The 22,665-nt window shown below is 38.6% G+C and overlaps 1 protein-coding gene across 1 annotated transcript in view; it reads left to right on the plus strand.

The window, feature by feature from the left end:
• DST (dystonin) overlaps nucleotides 1-22,665 on the plus strand; it is a 297,096-nt gene that overhangs the window by 110,139 nt on the left and 164,292 nt on the right. Inside the window, 3 exon segments of the mRNA XM_065681484.1 lie at nucleotides 666-743; nucleotides 3,225-3,317; nucleotides 21,735-21,901. Of these exon segments, the coding sequence (XP_065537556.1) occupies nucleotides 666-743; nucleotides 3,225-3,317; nucleotides 21,735-21,901 (338 nt within the window).

The raw sequence follows: 22,665 nt of genomic DNA on the forward strand, positions 1-22,665 counted from the left end.
GTTTTGACTTCGCTTTGAAAAGAATGACTTGCTGCTTTTTTTTCATGCTCTATGATGTACTACCCAAGTCAAGAGTTTAAACTTATGGTCTAGGGCTGTATATGTTGTGTTACTCTGTTTTGAGGAAGGTGTTATCTTTATTAGAGGCTTTAAATAAAGATGTGTTGCCATCATAATGATTATGCAGTCGTACCATAAATAAGCAATATTAAATCGTAGTTGCATACAGAGGCAAAGCTTTTCTATCACAGAGTTTACCAGAGCAAAATGCAGGTTCATAGCATTACTTATTTTTTGCTTTGCTTAATATACTGTGAATCTTTTACAGTAATAAATGGCAATTTAGCATCTGTAGGTAAATTCATGTAGGGACTTTTCTAGCACTCTTAACCTTAATAGTACTTAAATGTGCCAGGGAAACAGCTATCAACTTGCATGGATCAAAGTTGCAGTTTGGGACCACTGATCTCTCCTGCCATTCACTGTGCTAAAAACTGTCAACTACAGTTTAAAAAAATAAATAGTTAAAGCATGTTTTTCCACCGAAGGTATTGGCTTCATTGAAACTGCAGAGCTTCACATGTGTTACATGGTATCTTTTAAATCAGACTGTTCCTTCTTTTGTCTGACAAGAAAATCTCACAACTATTGTTTTCCAATTTTAGCCTCGAGAAAAAGGTCGGATGCGTTTTCACAGACTCCAGAACGTCCAAATTGCACTTGACTATTTGAAAAAACGCCAGGTATGGTGAAAAGTTTAATAAATGGTAATGAACATTTTGTTACCTGTGGCTAATAAATAAGAAATATGTCCTGCTTGGTCCTTTATGCTTGCTACAATCAGCTGCTGGTGTAGGCTCAGCTTGATCTCATGCTTGGCAAAGGTAACTTTACACCACCCTTCTCTGAGCAATAATATCAACACACTCCATGTGCTATATGATGCTAAAGAGTAGAAAATTATGGGTTCAGATCTTTGGGAGCTGCTTGTAGTAAAGTTAACTGTCTTCCATGCTCCCAGGCAATAGCTGGTATGCAGTTTTGTTCACAACCTAATTTTGAATGCAAAATGCAGATTCAAAGCAATTAGAACCTCGTATGGGAGTTCCTTGATTTAATTATATTTATTTTGGGAAAACTTTCTCTAGCCTTGATCCTGATGAAAGAAAAACTGGTGCCCTAGAGAGGCAGCAGAGTCAACTGTGGAAGATTCAGGCTTAATTTCACTTGTATTTGCTTTAAGCCAAACACTTGAAACCCACACTGCTGGGTGGTTTTCTGTTGCAGTGTCTTTCTGCTCTTAAATTTCTTTTAAGCATTTACAGGGTTCTTGCTTTCTCCTTTGCGAACAGCAGTATTAAAAAATGTCTCAAACATGGAAGGAAAAACTGTACCTTGCTATCCATCCCACCTAAATGAACCGATGCTGGAAACCTGCTCCCTGATCAGTTGATTTTTATTTATTTATTTTTAAATTTTACTTGCTTCTTAAAAGGTCTGAAAAACTATGAGGTGGCAAACCACAAACAGATACTTACTTTGGTTATAGAACCAGGTGTCTTTTCATATTTTGAGTAAAATTGCAAGCTATCCTTTGGGTCAGAACTCAGTCCTGCTTTGCTGGTTTCAAAGTGAACTTTTCATGTTAACCTAAGTGAGCCGTAGAACAAATACACTATGAAGTGAGAGGATAGCTACTTGAAATACCAGTCACAGCGGCATTTTTATGCAGCGAGACTTCTGGACAGGCTGTACCATGCCTTATTTATGCACAACAGATGATGTGTGTTAAGACGCAGGAGATGTAGGATCAGGTCATCTTCATGTTTATGAATGTGCACGTGTTACTGGGAACTGCAGGTCTCCATGATGCTGCCATCGGTTGTGATCTGAGTTTTTTTGTACTCTCTTTAACCTCACAGTTTTCTGAACATGGCTGTACTCCACTGTACAGAATGCTTGTAGGGCTTTGGTTGTCTTGGCAAGTTGCCACTGGGACTTGCATTTGATAAAGGTTTCATCCTCCTGTTAGGTGTTTCTAAACTGCATTTAGGAAGTAACTTGCTCAAGTTGGCTGTATAACCTCCAAACATAATGCTTTACTGTGATTGTAAGGCAGAGAGATCCTATACGTTGATAATTTTGAAGCCTGACTTGGAAAGAGAAAACCCAAAGGCAAGCCATGTTTGACTGTCAAATAAAGCATATTTGACAAGTATGTCAAATAAGACAGTTTTGACAAATATGTCAAGATAGTTTTGCCAAACACAAACAGTTTTTATAATGCAGTGGGAGGAGGACATTTGGATTTGGTTTTAATTTCTTTTTTTGAACCGTGGAATATGCTGTCTTTCTTCCAAAGAGTGTTTTTGGTTTGGTGGTGTCCTCTCCCTGCCCCCGGTAATAATTAAGATTATGCGTGCAGATCAAAAGCAGGACGTGCCTTTGCTTGTTCAGTTGATAACAGGATATATGTTAAAAAGCATATGCATGTAACTTTGCTAGCATAAGCAAAAAATGCCTTTTAGCTGAGTCATCTTTATTTGCTAGGCTATATGGATACATAATACATATAAAGAAATTAAACTTAGTAAAAGAAGACATAGAATTGTTGATCTCGGTCTGGATGTGAGTTTATGGGAGTGACAATAATCTCAGCCTTTGTTTTAATCCTGTTAACTGTTGCATGTTTGTAGTACTGTGGATGAGTACAGCAGCAGAAGTGGTAATAATTGTAAACCATTGGTTATTTAAATGTGATACTAAATCCTTGGTTTTGTCAAGCCAGACTGTAGTGTTTTAGCAGACCAGTTCTCCTGCGGCTGAATCCCTGCTCTGGTGCAGGAAAGTGGCGGGGAATAAAGACAGTGATAGCTTCCCAGGTCTGAGCACTGCCTTGAGACTGATGCACCAAGTTACAGATCATCATATTCTTGTCCTTTCTCCTTCTGTCAAGGACTGAGGTGAAGGGTGGTTGTCACAGGGAGTGGATCTGCTGGTGTAGTGACAGCTGAGACATTTTCTCAGGTCAGTGGGAGAGGGCAATTTCTGGAAGACTGCTGACAGCCAGAGTGCAACTCCTTTCTGCTTTTGAAAATTAAAAAACCCAACAGAGTAGGCTCAGACAGTGACTAATGTGCCTTTTATAGTCACACCTGTGTAACGCACTATGTATCTGTGGTATTTATTTCAACTTTCTATGTATTTTCTTTCCACAATGGCAGGTGAAACTGGTTAACATCAGAAATGATGACATAACAGATGGGAATCCCAAATTGACTTTGGGGTTGATATGGACCATAATTTTGCACTTTCAGGTAAGCCTAGTTTTGCTTGGCAGTATGTTCTTGGTCAGATTCTTGTGCAGAGTATGATGAATGTGTCAGCTTAGACAGGGCTTCATATAGACTGTGCAGAAATATAGATTGTGTCTTTTCTGTAATGTGTATTTGAAGGTTTTGATGATATGACTTATTTCATCATGTAAACTGAGTCTGAAGGTGTTGTTTGTTTGCTAATGTTATGTCTGTGGAGGGAAAGAAAAATCAGGTTTGACCATCGTTAGGGGCAATAGCTGATGTATTCCAACATTTGGACAAACTATCTTGTTTTATTCTACAGACTTCTTTTGGTGAATATCAAGATACATTAAAAAGTTTTAAACCTTTTTTTTTTCATTCCGGATCTGAATTTTTCTGCTGATAGGAGCATTTTAGCAAGCACAACTCAGCCTTTTTAAGCAGTTCATAACACTTCAGCACTTGTTTTTAGACTAGCGATAGTAACGCGGGTCGCACTAGGTGGCACTCTGGTTGTTGTACACTGGTGTTATTGTGTACAGTATAATGCAGCCTTACAGTGTGTGGTGTTAAATTGCTCCTCAAAATGAGGCTTTCATAATGGCTGTGGCTGTAGATGATGTAATTCAGATGGCAGATAATTCCCATTTAGTGACTGCAGCATTGTTAGTGATGAACTCCCTGCTGTGGAAGCATTTTAAATGATCAGCAAATTACATGATCATACAGAAAAAAAACATGGTTTACTTAGGAATATCCCACACTGGATTTATGACTGGGAAAACTTTTCTTAAAAAAGCCTCCAGAAAGGCAGCTAGAATCTAATTTGCCTTTCTGCAAATCCTAATGAGGAACAGAAAGACATGAATAGGGCCAGCGTGGCCCTGCTTTAAACAGGGAGCACAGCTTAGCCCAGGCCAGTGTACAGGACAAAGGAGAAATCACTAACTGCTCACCACTAGTAAGGACCTGAAATTCCCTCAGCTCTCCCTTGTCATGCCAGTCTTTGCTCCCACATGGTTATATGGAGAAAGAAGGCTGGGCTTAAATATATTTAAGCATGACCCATGGAATTAGGCAGTGATTGAATGTTGCTGCATTTTAAGAAATAATGATTATTAACAACTAATTAATAGAAGCTATTAGTGGAAGTGAAATCTTTAGAATCATAGAATAGTTAGGGTTGGAAAGGACCTCAAGATCATCTAGTTCCAACCCCCCTGCCATGGGCAGGGACACCTCACACTAAACCATCCCACCCAAGACTTTGTCCAACCTGGCCTTGAACACTGCCAGGGATGGAGCACTCACAGCCTCCCTGGGCAACCCATTCCAGTGCCTCACCACCCTAACAGGAAAGAACTTCCTCCTTATATCCAATCTAAACTTCCCCTGCTTAAGTTTTAACCCCTTGTCCTGTCACTACAGTCCCTGACAAAGAGTCCCTCCCCAGCATCCCTATAGGCCCCCTTCAGATACTGGAAGGCTGCTATGAGGTCTCCACGCAGCCTTCTCTTCTCCAGGCTGAACAGCCCCAACTTTCTCAGCCTATCAATATGTAACACTTAATAATAAGATTCAAGATATGCTAAGTAAAAAGGGTTGGTGGGTTTGTTTTTTGAGTTCTTAGATGAGGATTTTCCATTGCTGTTAGTATATATAAATTTCCTTTTCTTCCTTTAATCCTTTTCTTTATGAAAACACGGTGCTTCTTTGTTATGGACAAAGCTCCTGTGCAAAAGTTATGATTTACTTGCTAGCCTGTTGAGTCTAAGCATGGTTTGGAAAGAAGCATTGGGCAACATAATATTTTTTTGCTGGATCAGGCAATTGGGATGGAGCATAACAGAATTAGGGTGGATACCCTCAGGTACAATAGCTTGGTACCTGCATCCCTTGGATGTTCTAGGAGGTGTGATGGCACGAAGTTTCCACCAAGAAGTGTGCAGTGCAAGGCTCATCTTTCCTGCTGAATATGACATTATTCAGATCATCCTTAATGCATGACCTGAAGTTATAACTGTGCGAGAAAATGTGACGGGAATTAAAACTGTAGTGTCAAAGTGTTAGAATGTCCAAGTGTAAGAATTGCAGGTACATGTAAAGACATAAGCATGGTCATGCTCTGGGTGCTTCAGAGCTTTTATTTTTTCTTTGATTTGTTTGGTGTAATTTTTTGTTTGGTTGGTTTTTAAAATACATCATTTCTTCCAATAAATATAGGAGATAAGGGAATAGATTGCAGGGGATATTGTTTCCCCTTTAAAATATAAAATGGAAGAACATTTCTAATTGAAAAACTATTGAAAAATATTTTTACCTCAAACTGATATTACTCAGGAATTCTTTCATTTATTATTTAAAATATTTAGCCTTTTGATTTTTAGTAACCTGCTTACACGTTAGCACTTATATTTATTTTCTTCCTTTCTTTTTTCTGTATGTATATGAAACTCTAACTGAGAAGAAAATTCTAAGGACTATTCTGACCCAGGCTAATGCTTTGTAACTGGCTTCCTGATTCCAGTATATGTGCAGAAGTAGAGTTGGTCTTTTTCCCAATAAACTTACGATCTGATTGCCTGGCAATTCCAAAACTCATTCAGTTGAATCAGGAAAAAGTTGATTTTCAAGCCTATATATTAAACCCAAGAAAGATCAATAAAAGAAGCTAAGAAAAATTGAAATACTAATTGGTTCTTTTGATATATTTAACATATTTCTGTAATTCTGGAGCAGGATCTAATGTGGGACAATGATTTTACTTGATGTATGTTTTGTTTCTGCACCTGATTAATACTTTTTTGTAGGATGAAGTTGTTAGTTTTTCTTTCTAGCTGAAGCAGAGGACATCTGACACAATTTCGGGTGCTGATAAAAAGTGATGAAAGTTAGCATAACAACTATAAACTACCGTTACTAGTTGTAAAAGAAGGAAAAACATTTATATAACAGTAAGTAATTAGGTGATATGGTGCAACAAGGATTTTCCACTCTGAGGTAGCCAGCTCCATATGAAATCTTTTGAAGCATTTAAATTGTAGCTGAAGCAAACTTACTTAACTCTGTCCTGACCTTCAACAACTAGTAACTAAATATCTCCTAATAGGGTGCAGGTCTGCCAGAACAGAACAGAATATTTCAGGTGGAAGGGACCTACAACAATCATCTTGTGCAGCTGCCTGACCAATTCAGGACTGACCAAAAGCTAAAGTATGTTGTTAAGTGCATTGTTCAAATGCCTCTTAAACACTGACAGGTTTGGGACATAGACCACCTCTCTAGGCAGCCTGTTCCACTGTTTGACCACCTTCTTGGTAAAGAAATGTTTCCACAAGTAGTGGTTCTTGTACTAAATAATAAGTCTCATTAATAAATATGAAATAACTGAAGAATAGGATTAAAAAAAAAAAAATTGTCTTTTTTGCTATTAATGTCTGCAGTACCTACACTGAATGCAAAAGGGATTTGTAAAGTGATCTAAGAGACACCCTCTGTGCTAGGCTGGCATTTGCTTATATGCCACTTCTTTTGAAGTATATGGCAACTTGGTCTCATTGACACTTGTATACGGCCAATTTGGATTCAGAAAGTATAATGTACTTCCAAAGAGTGTGCATACACTTCACACATTTTTTTTGGCTTCACTTAGATTATGAATGAGGGAAAAATCTGAACAGAAAAGACTAACAGCAGTCTTCACAAAGGGATGAAGCTTCATGATAACAACTGTGTTTATGCATGGAGTAACCCTGTAGGTATTGGTAAAGTTATGATGAGATTCAGTTTGAAATTAGGACACCTAAATCCAGATGCTTATGGGGAGCTGTGTTTATATGCATTGTGTTTAAATTGTCCCTATAATCTGATAATCTGAATGATAAAGGTTTAGTCTACAGAGCCAGTGTAGCCTAGAGGGTGAATCAACTAACCAGCTATTAGAGACTCACTCATTTTACTAAACATAAACATCTCTGTTGGAAATTTATGAGACACCCATGTAAGTATGAGAAATATGGCGTGGGTCTTATGGGAAGCCCACTATTACCTGGGAAGACACAGATCAGGCAGGATAAACTGCAATTTAAATGCTGGTAAAGATATTTAGCAACAGATTTGAGGCCTAGCCAATACAGTGGGTGATGTTGGTGGAGCAAATCACATCACTCGCAGTAGAAGCATAGAGCACCTACTGAATTGTTCAGCTGTCTAGCATAAGTACTTAGTGTGATCTGAGATTACACATCATATCCAGTAGCATATGCAGTGAGAAGGAAGCTTCCTTAGGTCCTGTGGGGTATATGCTATCTGCATGTAGATATCTCAGTTTTAAGTTCTAGTCAGTTGACTTTCTTCTTGTATCTCTACTTCAGGGTGTGAAACATTGCTGTTGATGCGTTGATTTTACTAACTAAATCTCCAGGGTGTTTGATTTAGTTTCATAAAGACAGGTGGCATCTGAATAACATCTGAGGTGTGCTAGACTATCTAGCACATGCATGTGGAGTTCTTTGATGAGACACCAGATGTATGAGAGACCTATGCTCTTCCAAACCTGCAGGTGGAGGCCAGTTGGTATATAGCTGAATATTTCAAAGAGCTCTAGAAGCCCATATTTAGGAAACTAAATCCTGGCTCCACTGGAAAAGATGGTCTCTTCAAGACCTAGCCAGCATTTAAACGTGTAGACACATATGTTAGGGTGTCTTAATCTGAACTGTTCTTTAAATTTTCCCAGCATTTGCAGAAGTAGTTAATTTCGTAGTGAGTATAAGGAGCTGTTTCCTGAGTGATGTTACTGCCTCTGCTCCATCATTTATGTCTATTCTAATAACAGTGCAACCTTGGAGGTAGTCAAGATGCCAGGTATTTTTTTTGGCTGTTGTTTATGGCTCTTCGTTCTCTGAGTCATGACACTTACCTGAATGATAATATTTCCTCAAACCAGAAAATCCTTCTGAGTACTGGAAGGAATTTAGGAATGATTTAGGAGAAAGGCAGGATGAACAAAAATGAAAGATGATACACCTTTGAGAATTACGTTTCTCTTGCATCTCAATTATACCTACAGATGGTAATGGCTTTGTGACTTTTTTACCCATGAGTAAATAAATATAAATGTTGTTTGCATTTGCACAAGTCCAGAAGTTCTTCTATGTCCAAAGTAATTACATATAAGACACAGAAAGGTTGAATGGGAAATCCAGTAGTTTGTTGAGTTGTTAGAAAATAATCTGTCCTGTGGGTAATGAAAATCTCCGAGACATGTATGTTACTAGGATTTAGGCAGGCTTTCAGTGTATGCATTTCACATGCTTTTAATAACATGCAGCTTTTAAATATTCATTTTTTTAGTGCAATGACTAATGTCAGTTATTTTCCTGGCACCTGTAGAACATGCTAAATCAGATTAGAGTATTCTGTATAATTATAGTCTGTATGTATAAATACCCAAATTAATACTTGAATGGACTCCTTCTTCAACACCCAGTATATTTCCACTGATGAAACTGGAGATAAGCAGCTATAAATGAAAGCAGAATAGTAACCACAATTTTAGGAAGATAATTTCTGTGAAAGTTGGTGATTGCTTCTTTTCTAACCACTGCAATCATTCTTTAATTTAACAAGTGTCAAATATTTAGAATAATTTGCAGTTGGTTAAAAAAAAGCATGACAAAACAAAGCAAAAACTGCAACTTTAAATTTTCAGGCCTCCAAAATTAGGCCTTTGTGAACTCAGACCTGCAGAAATTTTTGGAGCTTCTAAGTCGTGACTCAGTGACTTTTTCCATTTCAGTTTCATTTTCACTTTGCAACTCGGGAATTGCCAGCTTTTCCTTGCACTCTCCCAAGCTCCCTGCTATCAAGCCTCTTTTCAGGATGCTGCTTTCTGAGGCTCCAGTCAGTAGCGTTTTTGTCTGGATGTTACAGTACAGTTACATCTCTCTGGCCAGATGGGCGCTTTCTCTCAGGCGTCCTTGGGACACATGTAACCTCTTCGCATTTCTCCTGTCAACCAGCAAATACTTTACTTTTTTTTTTCTTGCTGCTGACTCCCCATAAACCAGTGAGCAAAATTCGTTCTCTATCAGTCTGCCCTAAAGCAGTCTATAGACTGTTTGTTTGGTCCAGCAGATCAGTAGTTAACCTTTTACCTGCGTTGGGCAAAAAAGTAGGAAGGGTGGGTTTGTTTGTAGATGACTTGTCTGAGGTGAAGGGCAGCTACCCAGCCATTTCTCAAGTTCCTGATAACCCTTACTGCAGTTAGGTCTCCTAACCTGGAATGAGGGTAGTAATTAGATGTGTTGGTTGGGAAGGCTGTAGCCTTGGAGCCCAAGGGCTGAAGTTTAATGTGCCTCTGCTTTAAAATAGCTAGAACAGTTCAAGGTCTGATCTTCTCAGAGATACAAAGATGGAGCTATCTTGCCAGTTGTCTAATTAATCTCTGGCTATAAGTGGTCACAGGATAAACTGTATTGCACCTGGGACCTGCAATTCAGTAGCCATTGCAGCAGACCTGTCGTTCAGCATTTAGTGGGGTATACTCTTCCTGTATTTTGTCACTCAGCTGAACTCCTAGTTATGTCTTCTAGAATTCTTCAGCAATTTAAGAACAAAATGCTGTCTCTCAGGTAAGAAAATGAGTGTGGAGTTCTTGGAATTTCTGGGTCTCTTCTGAACCACAGCAAGGATCAGAGGCATTAAGGCTCATTGTGGAGTCGTATTTAGATTTTATCTCTACAAATAGTGGGATATCTGTAGCAGGATAAGCTTTATGAGCACTTTGCTCATCCACTTGATTCTTTTTGTCCTTAAGCCCATAAAACCACTAACAAGGAGCAAATTCCTGTTTTTGTAAGCTGTGTCACTGGATATAAAACCTCTCCCATTCAAGGTTATGGTTTGTGGTAGCTCAGTAGTACTTTGAAAGCTGACCAGTACTTTCAGATTTTGAGGAGTGGTTGCCAGTCCCCAGCTCTAATGGCTCTGAATATAACCCTTTGTTTGTGCTGGAAAGGATTTATTTTTTAACTTGTTCTCTATTTTGCGCTGTTTTAATTTTCACTTTCTCTTTGGCTTATGTTTATCTCTGTCATTTTGCATGTGACCTATGGGCTGTACAACAAAATGCTTGCTGGTTATCTGGTATGCTGTTTTAGTACCATGAAATGGCATGTCCCATTTATACTAAATGCTCCATTGCTTTTGCTGTGTTGCATAAACTAAAGAAGAGGGGGAAGGGATCTTAGATCCAAAACTACCTGAAATGAGTTCCTGGTAGGCTTTTGATAAAAGATACCACGCCTGGTTTCATTGGCAAAGTGGAGTAACCTTTCCCTTACAACATTTGCTAACTATAGGAAACAAATGACAGAGCATAAATTAGCAGTGTTTAGTGTACAAAGGATGAATGGTCTCAGTGGTTTTCAGACTCGGAGATATGCAGATATTCACCAACATTGCCAGTATAATGTGTAATACACCTGTCCCATGTTAAGAACATAATGCATTTCACAGACATGATTGATAAATTACGGAAATCTATGGCTGAATGCAAACCTATACAAGTCTGTATGAGCTCCTTCATGGCTCAATGTTAATCTTTTGTTTGGCATGTCTGAATGTTAACCTCTTGTTTGTGATTAATCAGCTTCTAAGACAGATCAAATTGCAGACAAGTGTTGGTCTAATCCTTTGTTCGCGTTACACTTCCTAAGGGTTTATGCAGCCAGAAAAAGGCTTTCACTAATGTCCTTTTAAAGCTTTCCAGCATTGGTGGGTAGAAGTTTGTACATTTGGGTTTTTCATTTAAAAAACAAAACCAACCAACCAACCAAAACACCACAACAACCAGTGATAGTATATTTTTAATAGCTTTGATCATCTGGGTCTTTGGTTTCAGCCACCACTGAGCTTCCATTCTGGTCTAGTCAGATGTCTGAGACAGTCACTGGTGTGGTCAGGTCTTTGCTATGTTGTGGTGGTTCTCATAGGCTTCAGTGGTAGTCTCTTCTGATGCTTTAGAACATCGTATTTCTTTGGTTTAGCAGACAGGTTTTAGACAAAAGTTCAGTTTCCCCTTTCTGAATATCCTGTTTAATCCTGTTATGTCCATCTCTTCGCTTGCAAAGAACAAAGTTGCAATGTTACAGATTCTCAGTTAGTGGTCATTTTGTCTTTAGTTACGCACATTTTAATTTGTCATCTTCCCTTAAAATGGAATATGATTTTGCATAGGATTCTTCGTATAAAAAAACCCTCACAACTGATACAAGTACCATCTGTCAGTTCTTTTGTTCTTGATCTTTTCTTTTGTTCAAGAGCATAAGTGACTTAGAAAGTTAAAGTGACTGTAAAGTTACTTTTTGCTTCATGGAAAAACAAAGAACAGCAGAAAGAATTCTTGACAGAGAGGAGATAGCCTTTTCACTCAGGAACAGCTGGTTAGTATTGTTAAATTGGTTATTAAGTACCCAAAATACCTATTTCTAGGAAAATAGAAAAGCACAAATACTGCTAATAATCTGCAGAGATATATTTGGAATACATTTATTCCTAGCTAATATTTACCAATGGTCTTTAATACGTTTTTCCATTGGACAGTCAATGTAGCATGAAAACTTGCAATTGTTCATTGGAATGCTGGATACTTTTTAGTGTTTTACATAATTTCTGCTTTATCAAGATAAGTTTTTAATAGGAGTATACATAATGTAATATTTTAATGTTAACCTGTGATCTATGTAACCATATGTTATTGTTACTAGAAGTGTTGTTAAAACAGAAGCTGTATCTGTGTGAAATTATATCAGTCTTGGTCTGTTGCACTGCAAAATCCTGAATCATCTTTTCTGATGGGAGAGGAAAGAGAGGTGTATTTTCAGGCATAAAAGCCGTTTGTTTGTACAAACGCAGAGATGTCATTTACAGAGACTCTTTTATTTTTAATGTGCTTTTCTGCTCATTAAGAAGGGGCCATGTCAGGACCCATCTCAGTCCCATGTGGAAGGATCTTTTAAATCAGTGAGTCCTCTGACCTTGGCTGAAAGTCACTTTTCTAAGTGGAGTAGAATACAGCTTTTTCACTGTGAGTAAAGGGAGCAAATGTCACAACCACACCCATATGTTAAGCATAGGACAGAGGCAAATACAAATTGAAAGAGTGTGGTTATAGCATAAACATCTACTTCGAAAAGAAATATGTTAGGATTGTACCTGTGCATAGCTGCCTGTCAGTGGTACACAGTATTCAGTAACAGCATTACTGTAGCTTACCCTTAGCATTACGGTACAAAATTTCTAAGCACTGCCGTCAAATTTTGCCCCAGTGCCTTGAAAGTCGTAAGTTGCAATGAGCATCCATATTCTTGGGAATTCTTTGGAGGCTGATCCTACTTCTGTGTTGTATTACTCATTCTAGATCCTGTCAGTAAAATGCCATAGAATACTTCACTAGAACTGGTCCCTGGGGATAAAGTCTCTGTGTTTCATTATTGCAATTCCTTTTCGAATAAGCAAGGGAAACTCAGGGGTAACACCTGATAACGCTTGGCAAGTCACTTGGTAATTCTTTCTCAGCATGAGAAACCACACACATCTACCCCTGTTGGTTTTAATAGGTTTTGGATATCACTAGCAAAAATGAAGTGGAAGCTTAAAAAGATATTTTCCAAACAAAGTATGCTGGCAATTAGACTTGGCTGCATTTTAATATTGTATATTTCTACCTAGTTTCAGTTGCAGTTAGATGCTTCTTGGCTGTTATATTCAGAGCTACACAGAAATCCTTATAGAACAGGAGCATGGGAGGGAGGGTAAAGCTCCATTTTTATAAACATTAACTTTGTGAACAATTATCTAGGCAGACTGGCTCTTAGGTTTTATTTCACCTTTATCTGCTAGAAGGTTTGAATCCACTGTGAAGTTCCAGCCCCTAGTACACAGCGCCACTGCCCTGAGCAAGCTGTTAGGCTTGTACGACAGTAGTAAAGCAGTAGGTTATTTATAGCTGACAAATTGGTGAAAAATCACATCAGCTGCTATGAAAACTCCACATACAAAAATTTGACTCCCAACAAGCTGTCAGAGCAGTCTCTGATCCTTCTCCTTAATCTTCCTATCTGTGGATCATTGGATACGTAATAAAAACATCTGAAGTGCAAACCAAATCTCCTAACTAAATCCCTGCTATTTGCTGTGCTGCTTGCTTTTGGATTTGGAGTGTAGCTAATAGTTTCAAAGGTTCCTGCATATTTTTCTACTTTATCTTGTTCAAGTTACTATATGAAACAGGAAGTTAAAATGCAAGCGAGAATTTTCTATTGCTCATAAGTGCTATGTCATCTCTGTGAAAGGCCATCAGTATTACAGCCCAATGCTGGAGCGGTGATGTTTGTTTAAGAGGATTGGTGGCCAGAAATAAGCCACAGTGTCTAATCAGACACAGGCCCTGCCTGGGCAGTATGCCACAAAGTTTATTGCGTGTGCATTTCTCATAAGCAAAATGGCTACGAACTGAGGAGGATGGACGGGCAGCCTGGAAGAAATTACAGCGCAAACGGTGGCTCTTAACTTTCTGAGGAGGATTTAAGTGTATGTAAATATACTGGAATGAATGAGACTGTGCAACTGTAAGTTACCGAAAGCCAAATGGGGAATGTCTGTGGATGTGTGAGGGCTGAAAAGGAAGAACAGTGTTTAGATCCTGCCAAAGCTCCCTTCAGTCCAGCTAAACATTCCCCTGGAAGAAAATATTTCAGAAGAAAAAGGAGAAAGAAATCAACCGGGGAGGGACCAGATTCAGTCCAGGTTAATGAAAAAGAAGAAAAAAGCCAATATGAAGTGGGGATTTCAGAAAACATCGAGATTCATCCCAAGGGTGTGGGATTGGCTGATTCCTTCCCCGGGAGTGTGACAGTGGCTGGTAATGCTCTGCCCGTGAGTAGAGATCCTTCGGCTTTTGTTAAAGCAGAAGTTTTACTGGGTGCAACAAAGAGTGATTCTCTTTGTGGGGACAGTTTTCATGGTGATAATCAGAGGCTCGCCAAGACTGATGAAACAGAGACATGGTTAAAAGAGCAAGACAAGAGGAATTCAGAGGAAAGCTGTACAAGGGAAAAGAAGTATTTGAAGGATGGCAACAGGAGAGAATTAGCATTCCTAAAGAAATCTAGTGGTCTTTGTTATGGAAAAGCAGCCAGCTTGGATTCTGCTATCCACTTTTTAGGCAAAAAACATGAAGAAACTGGATTAAACATAACTTCTTGCAGAATAATTGAAGATGTCCCAGAAAGTGATAAATCTGGAAAGTTGCATCACTTTCTTTCTGAAAGCAAAAGTGATCCACTGCTTGAACAAAAGAGGTTTTATTCTGCTGATGCTCTGCTTTCCCAGTTGCCAAAAGAAAAGACATTATTTAGCACTCCTCCAAACAGGAGCAAGGTAAATATTTTGGCACAGTACATTATCTTTGAAAGTTAGGTCAGAATAAGTATTGGAGTAGTATATTTTCTATCACTAAAGTATCTTCCCTTTGCTTTATAAGCCTTTTACCCATGCTGTGATACTAACAGGTAGTTGAAGGACAGGATATATTACTTGGTTGTTTTCACAGGTTGTGTAGTACCTCTGTACTTCAGGAATATTTCTGTATCCTTGTGCTGGTTTGTTGTCTGTAGTTTTATTTGGTTCCTAAGTTTTAAGAGGTTTTCATGTTAAAATGGTTCTAGAAGGTGAAGTGAATTTTAGGGAGTTGTTTAAGTTCACGTCCAGTACTTGCAGTAAATTTTATTATCAACTCTTGATGGTCTTGTAATTCCTTTGGGCTTTGTATCAAGGGAAGGAATTTTTCTAATTCGTTTCAGGTATGGCCAATAGGAACTGAAGAATGATAGAAATATGTAGGCAGCTTGGAATAGAAGTGAGCATAAATCATGTTAATAATGCTCTAGATTTTTTAAAAAAGATATTTCCTCCCAAATTGTCTGGATGACCTATTAATATTAATTATTGAAATTCCATGTTCCTTTGAGGGTACAGTTATTTTCCTTTTACAGCAAAAGAAACCAGAGTACTAGCTTCTCTGGAGACTATCTGAAGGAAAGCAAATTTTTGTCTGTTGGTATGCATGCTTACCAATTCAATCCACATTAGCAGTTCTGCCTCACTTATCTACAGCGCAGCCGAGGTCTGTAAGCACGGGTCAAATGCTTCTGATATGAGGATCCCATCAAAAACTGATTCCCTGTTGCTCAACAGGGACATCTGAGCTTTGAGTTGGGTGAATAGAAGCAATAGGCATATGCCAAAGGTACTCTTTCCAGGAAAGAGCTAACTACACTTCTGCTGCTCGTATAATTTACTGTAGTAACAGGAATCAAAATTACACCATTTCTGAGCTTAGTTTTTAAATACAGATACATACTAGTACAAATAACCTGCTAATACACATGGAGATCTTTGCCCTCTTAATCTTAACTGGAATTCAGGAACAGCTTAGGGATGTTCTTTGAATTGAACAAAACGTCATTACCAAGAGAGTATGAGGCTATGTCTGTTTAGCCAAGCGTGGCTGCTTTTGCCTGCATAATCATCTAATATTGCTGCAGTTATTACTACAGACATTATACCTCTTGTTACCACAGGCAGAAGAGGGGAGAAAAAGAGACTTCTACTGAGCTCTTACACCAGCACTGAGACTTGTGCTGCTATCATCAATGAAGCACTGCTTAATAATATCAAAACCAAGTTGCTGAAATATCTAGTTTTCAGTTCAGTTCTAGAGCAGATGACAGTTTGCATTAAGGCCAAGAAGTGAATCAGGGCTGAAACAGGCTTCCTGAAGCAACTCCCCTTCTGAGTGATGTTTTAGCACAATGCAGGTAGAGTAGAAAGTCAAGGCTGTAATCTTGGTTTCCCCGCAGAGAATAGTGCCACTGGGATATTGATGTGTTGAAACAAGCCAGGGTTTTCATTCAATGCAAGCAAACGATAGCTACCAGCTGGTGTTACCATCAGTTTTTGGTGATTGTCAGCTTGTGTCAAAACCAATGGCTTATGTGTATCACATTATTCTTCCAAGACTAATCTGTGGTAGTTTCCATTCTGGTTTATGGATGTAAATGTTTTCTAGAAAAAAATGCCTGGTATGTAAACAGCATCACTCATCTACTTCCAGTACTCAACTGTTGTCTTGGCTTCAAGTTCCTCAGGTATTTTTTTGCTATCCATCTGCACAGTGTTTGACACAGTGGATTTCTTCTCATCTACAGTACTACTAATAACCTGAAAGAAAAAAACACATGTATTTGAGTAAGGTTAAAGGCAATATAGTTGCTTTTAAATAAAAAATGTAGATTATTTATGGTCAGCATATTCAGTAGAATACTTCTGGCTGGGTAATCATCTGTTTATTACTGCAGTTATTATTGTAAATAGTTGTAAGACAGCAAGACACATTCCAACTATGCCTTCTGTCATATACTTTTGTATTTTACCAATTCATGTAGTACATTTGGTGTTCTGGAATGTGATTGCTGGGCAAAGGTGCAAGAGTCTGGAGTTATGCTTTATTTGCATTGTCTGCTTCCTTGTAATACTCAAAAGAAGCAGGTGCAATCCACCTTAAATGCTGGTGAATCAAGGAGATCTATAATCATTAATGGAACTACAAAACTAGACTGGAAAGGTTCTGGATATGTCATCTAGGTCACCTCTGTCTGAAGGCAAGATATTTTAAAGAAAACCATTCTTGACTGATACTTGTTCTTCTTGGTCTGCGTTATTAGTGGTTTCACATACTTCCTGAGTAATTATTCTGGTGTTTATTTGTTTTTTGTATTAAAAAGTGAATTTAGCTGAAAACACATATGCTCATTTTAAACGCATTAGTTCTTTTCCTATTCCCAGGAGAGCTGATTTAATAACTTGTTTTGCAAAAGCGTTTTACATATTTGAAGACTGTTGGCACATCTCCCCCTTAGTTTTCCCTATCAGACTTGAAAAAAAAAAAAAAAAAAGCCTAATTTTTCAGTCTTTCCTAAGAGGTCATAAGGTTTTAGATCTTTGTCATTCTTGTTTTTCTCTTTCCGTCTGCTTCAACTGATCCAATATTTTTTGAAGGGTGTTGTCCAAAGCTGGACTCTTACTTCTTTGTGTTCATAGAATCACAAAATCGTGGAATAGTTTGGGTTGGAAGGGACCTTAAAGATCATCTATTTCCATGCCCCTGCCACGAGCAGGGACACCTTCTGCTAGGCCAGATTCTCAAAGCCCTGTCCAACCTGGCCTTGAACGCTGCCAGGGATGGGGCAGCCACAGCTTCTCTGGGCAACCTGTGCCAGTGCCTCACTACCCTCGCAGTAAAGAACTTCTTTCTAATATCCAATCTAAATCTACCCTCTGTCAGCTTAAAGACATTACCTACTGTCCTGTCACTACATGCCCTTCTGAAAAGTCCCTCTCCAGCTGTCTTGTAGGCCCCTTTTAGGTACTGGAAGCTGTCCTAAGTTCTCTCCAGAGCCTTCTCTTCTCCAGGCTGAGCAAGTCCAACTGTGTCAGCCTGTACTCAAAACTGCATCACTAGAATCAGTGCAAGCAAAGAGCTTGAGGCTTTCTGGTGTATGGATTTTCTGTACTGTGTGAAGCAGAGGAACTTGCAAGTAGAGAAAAAACACTTGAAGTTGTAGGGATGAACTAGTTCTCCAAATTAGAAAGAAGAAACAAGAGTATTTAGTGCCAATTAAGACTTTGATCCCGAAATACAGGGGCTGTGCAAAGAATTACCTTTGTCACTTTTTCTTGCGTAACTTGTAATTCACAGGCTTTGAGATAATTTGGTGAACTGGATCTCTAGCCAACAACTGTTCAAATTCATGCAAGCTCAGTATTTTTTTCCATGCTTAAAGGAACAAATATCCTTTCAGTAACAGCTTCTAGTGGGTAAATGGTAGTCTTGGGGGATATAAGAATGAAAGGTTCACACAAACTTGGACAAAATTTGAACAGTAGACTTGATGGCCACTTATTTTCTGTTCTGGCATTCCTGATTTAGTAGCTCTTTCCTTTACTGTGGCAAATGGTGTTACAAATGTTAATGTGTAGCTGGTAGATGAGTATCTATACTCTCCTTATGTGTCTGTCAAAGGCAAGATCTGTTCTTTTTTTCTCTGACACCTTATTTTGTGGGGCTAGTATTTTACTTTTTAAGTAGTTCCAAGTTAATAGGGCATCTTGCAAAGCAGAGCTTGTAAGTGTAGTAAAATATAGCTCTTTGACTCACCATTTCCCTTGGTGTATTTTTATACTTTAAAAATATGAATACAGTGTTTATGAAGAAGTCTGAAATCTTAGCTTTGGAATCTGAAACACTTTCTTTAGAGAACCGCTCAGGCTGTTTCAGGTCTCAGGCTAATGTTAGAGTTCATTAACCAGTATTGAAATGGGCTACCTCCATAAGTGAAAAGCAGTTTCAGTTTTTGAACTCAGTCTAGTCTATTCCTTGTCATTCAGGTGGCTAATTGGGTTGCCAACTGGTACTTGGAAGATTTTGGATTGAAAACCTGTTGTAATGAGCTAAACTCATGGTTTAGCCATCCAAAATGTGCAGTGTGAGCTTGCCTAGTGGTCACTTTTGGAGTGAGAAGTGTTCTCCTTGTGTTTGTGTCCATAGCTACAAATGTTGTTTATATGTAACAACAGATAAAAGTATGACCTTCAGAAGTTGCCTTGATGTCTGAAATCAATTGTTTCCAGAGGAACCTAATGTGCACTCAAATTTGCTGTGTTTGCACTCTCTGCAGTCTGAAATGTACACAGCTATCGCCGGTCAGTCAGCCGTGAAGGAGGCTGGAGGTTTGAATTTAGCAGTAAGGAATGACCATTGGCAAATTACATTGTTAGCTCTCTTGTGCTGGAATATATTTAAAAATGTGATACTTAAGAATTACACACAGAGGATTTTCTGAAAACGATGGGGGAAAAAATACAGGGGTTTTGGTGGTTTTCTGTTAGACATCTGTCACTTTCAGATGACATCATCTCTTCCAGAAGCGTTGTCCGGATAAGTGGTAGATGGTTGACTTCATTTATATTGTGGTTTGGTTGTTCTGTGATGAATAGAAACTAAAGCTACTGAAAAAATATTTAGTTTGCTTTCTTGCTTTGAAATACCAGAGAGTAGAGGTAACCCACACAAAGGAAGTCTTACACTACAGATGAGCTCCCTGGAACCTTACAAGAAAATTTTCACAGTGGTTTTGAGTTGGTCTTTCACCGCATTGGATTCCCTGTTGTCTTCACATGCAGGATTCATACCATCTGTATTTTGTGTGATTTCATGTGTTCCCTTCAGTATTTTAAACAAAAAAGGTTTTTTTCTTTCTTTTTCTTTCTTTCCTTTTTCTCTTTGATCTTTCTTAAAACTGTTTAGTGTTGAAGCTGGAGACAAAAAGGATGCAAAAAAATGCTGTCAGATCTTCAGAGGTCATTTATAGGCTAGTTGAACAGTTAAAAATACTTTGCTTTCTAGTGTCGGTGCATGTATTTTTCCTTTACCTAAAGCCAGCAGATATGGTCTGTGGTGTGAAGAACTGCTTTCACAACTTGTGATTTTGTGGATACTTGGGTAAAAAAGAAATGAATTTGTTCCCTGTATTAAATTTACTTAAAATTTACTGTATAGCTATAAATGCTCTCTCCCCTGAAGGTATGACAGCTGATTAAACAGAAATTGCAGCAAGCACAGAGGTAGCTGTATTGCTTTACTAAAGCATAACTAAAGGCTTTAGTAAAGGACTTCCTTTAGTCCCTGCTTCGTAGTGCTTCACACGATCTCCTGTCAGGCATTGACATAGCAGCATTGGTAGGAAAGTTAAATTTCTGTTCCTGGCACTGTGTTTTGTGTGTTTCTAATGTGAGAAGGCCCCATAATTTCTGTCCTAGCCTTTCTGAAGTCCCCCAGCCATAGCCCAGATGGAAGATACCTTGTGTTAAGAGATTTCCAGGTCAGGAGGCATTGTTATGACTGTCCCACTTGACCTCATGAATGAAGCTCCCTGGTTTAACAGTAGAGCAGGATCACTGGAATTGGCACAGCTCAAGTTGAGCCTCTTCTGCAGCTAACTGGAGCACCTACCTCACGCCCAAAGTTGTCTGTGGGCAAACCTCCACTGATCCTTATCCTCAGCATGGCTCCAGAGCTGGAGGAAGCCTGTGTCTCCCTGCGGTGCTAGGTGTAGGCTTGTGTGACGAAGCCTCTTCCAGGTGGGCTCAAGGCGGTGTTCGTTATCCACCCACAAACCTTGGCATTGTCTCAAGTCCTCGTGGCTCTGTCTAAGCACCTCTGTCTAAGCACCTCTGTCTGTTTTTTGTAGTGTCTGAGCTGTGGTCCTTATACAGTGTGCCTTGTGGTACCTGGGTTCTTAGTGTTCTTTGTAATAACATTATATTATCTACAGTTATTTGAGTAAGTGGTAAAAGGTGGTCACTTACAAGAAAGACAACATGCAATAGCACTTTCTTTATCAAGGCATGTTTTCTTTTAGGTCTGCATTGCAGTTCACATTTACATTGGGTACAGTGTCTATAACATGAAGTGCCAAGAGTACATGTGAAAATTAGGGAAATACCAACTTCATGTTTATGCAGTGGTAATTTTCTAAGCAATTTGACTGAATTTCATTAGGGGAGAATTTAATGTACTGGAAAGTAGTATTTGTATGTAAAAGTCCCAGTACTTTCCTGCTTTCCCTAACATAAAGGTGTGAATATTTAGATAATACAAACCCAAACCTTCTTTATCAGGCAAAATTTTTATTTCTAATCTTTCAGTCACTCCTAATGCTACTCAGAAAATTTTGCCCTAAAACTGTTACGAGTTTTCACTGTGGCTGTTGTGTTACTGAATTCCAGACAAATATTAGAAATTAATCTGTTTTGAGATGAGCATTGTAGCTATGTAAAGTATACATGATATAAATATGGGTATTACATAAGCATAATGTATACATATAAAGCTATATACATATAAAACATTGTATTTTATATATTATTATATACAATTTATGTATAATATGTGTAATACATAAAATAGATTATTGTAGGCATTAGCAACATAAGATAGTCACATATTTTTCATGATGTAGTAGTGGTATATTGTCGCCAGAAATTAGGAGGCTGAAAACTGGCTAACTGAAGAAAACTGTCAAGAAGCTAGGATTTTTGTATTTCATTGAGGACACTAAGAGTGCGTAAAGATAGGACATGAAAGAATATTAATACAATACATTATTTATGTATGATGATAAATAATCATCATATTCATGTTTGCAGGTATCAGGAAATTTTTCAGTAACACAGAGTGGTGTTCTGCAATGTTTTAAATATTATTATGGGTTAGGTATAACTGTAATATTTGCATTAACTGTATTTTAGATATCTGATATCCATGTTACTGGAGAGTCAGAGGATATGTCTGCTAAAGAGAGACTGCTCCTGTGGTCGCAGCAAACAACTGAGGGTTATGCTGGAATACATTGTGAAAATTTCACTACCTGCTGGCGCGATGGAAGATTGTTTAATGCCATCATTCATAAATACAGGTGAGTAATCTGTTCTCTTGGAAAATGTTCGTTACAGGATTTTAATGTACATAGAAAGAGGGTTCTGTATTTTTATGCCTGTAATAGCACTGCAGTTGTGGAGATGGCACTGGCTCTTCCTGCTCTTTGCAGGCAAAGGATGCCTGTTAGCCCTTGTGTGTCCTTCCTTCCTCAAAGAAGCATCTCCATGAATCCTGCACATCCCCCATAGGACATCTCCAAGCTGCTGAGAAGAATGTCCCCAGGGTTCAGTCTTCTCCACAGTCCCTTTTTGTCATGCTTACCTCTAACAATAGGCAGGGTAAAGTCCAAAACTGCACTACTGGTGAAAGCTGCCAACTACGGCACGATCTGAGATATGCTTAAGCTCTCTGTGTTCTTCTCTGTATGGCTTTACATGGCTCCCATGGCTTTTATGGCTCCCTGGAGCCTAGAGCTTCTTCAGTGTTTCTGCTGGGAGCACAGATCTACTCTGAGATGCATCTCCTGCATCTCCAGGGTATTCTTATGGAAAACGGTACCAGCTGGCTTGAATGTTCTCAGTCTGAGAAGGGAATTGTGTTGCTGTATGCTTTTGTGACCAAACTCTTACAAAGTTAAACAGACATTGGTAGAACCACTGGTGGCTATGGCTAGAAGCTAAAGGATACAGTATGTTCAGTTGAAATACAGTTAAAAATGTCTACTGACAGGAGAGGATTTCTAGTTCTGGATTCTAAGTGAGAACAGGTCTCTCTTGACAAAGCTGACTTTGGCATCAAAGC

The sequence above is a fragment of the Lathamus discolor genome, chromosome 5 (assembly GCF_037157495.1).
Source record: "Lathamus discolor isolate bLatDis1 chromosome 5, bLatDis1.hap1, whole genome shotgun sequence".
Taxonomy (NCBI): domain Eukaryota; kingdom Metazoa; phylum Chordata; class Aves; order Psittaciformes; family Psittacidae; genus Lathamus; species Lathamus discolor.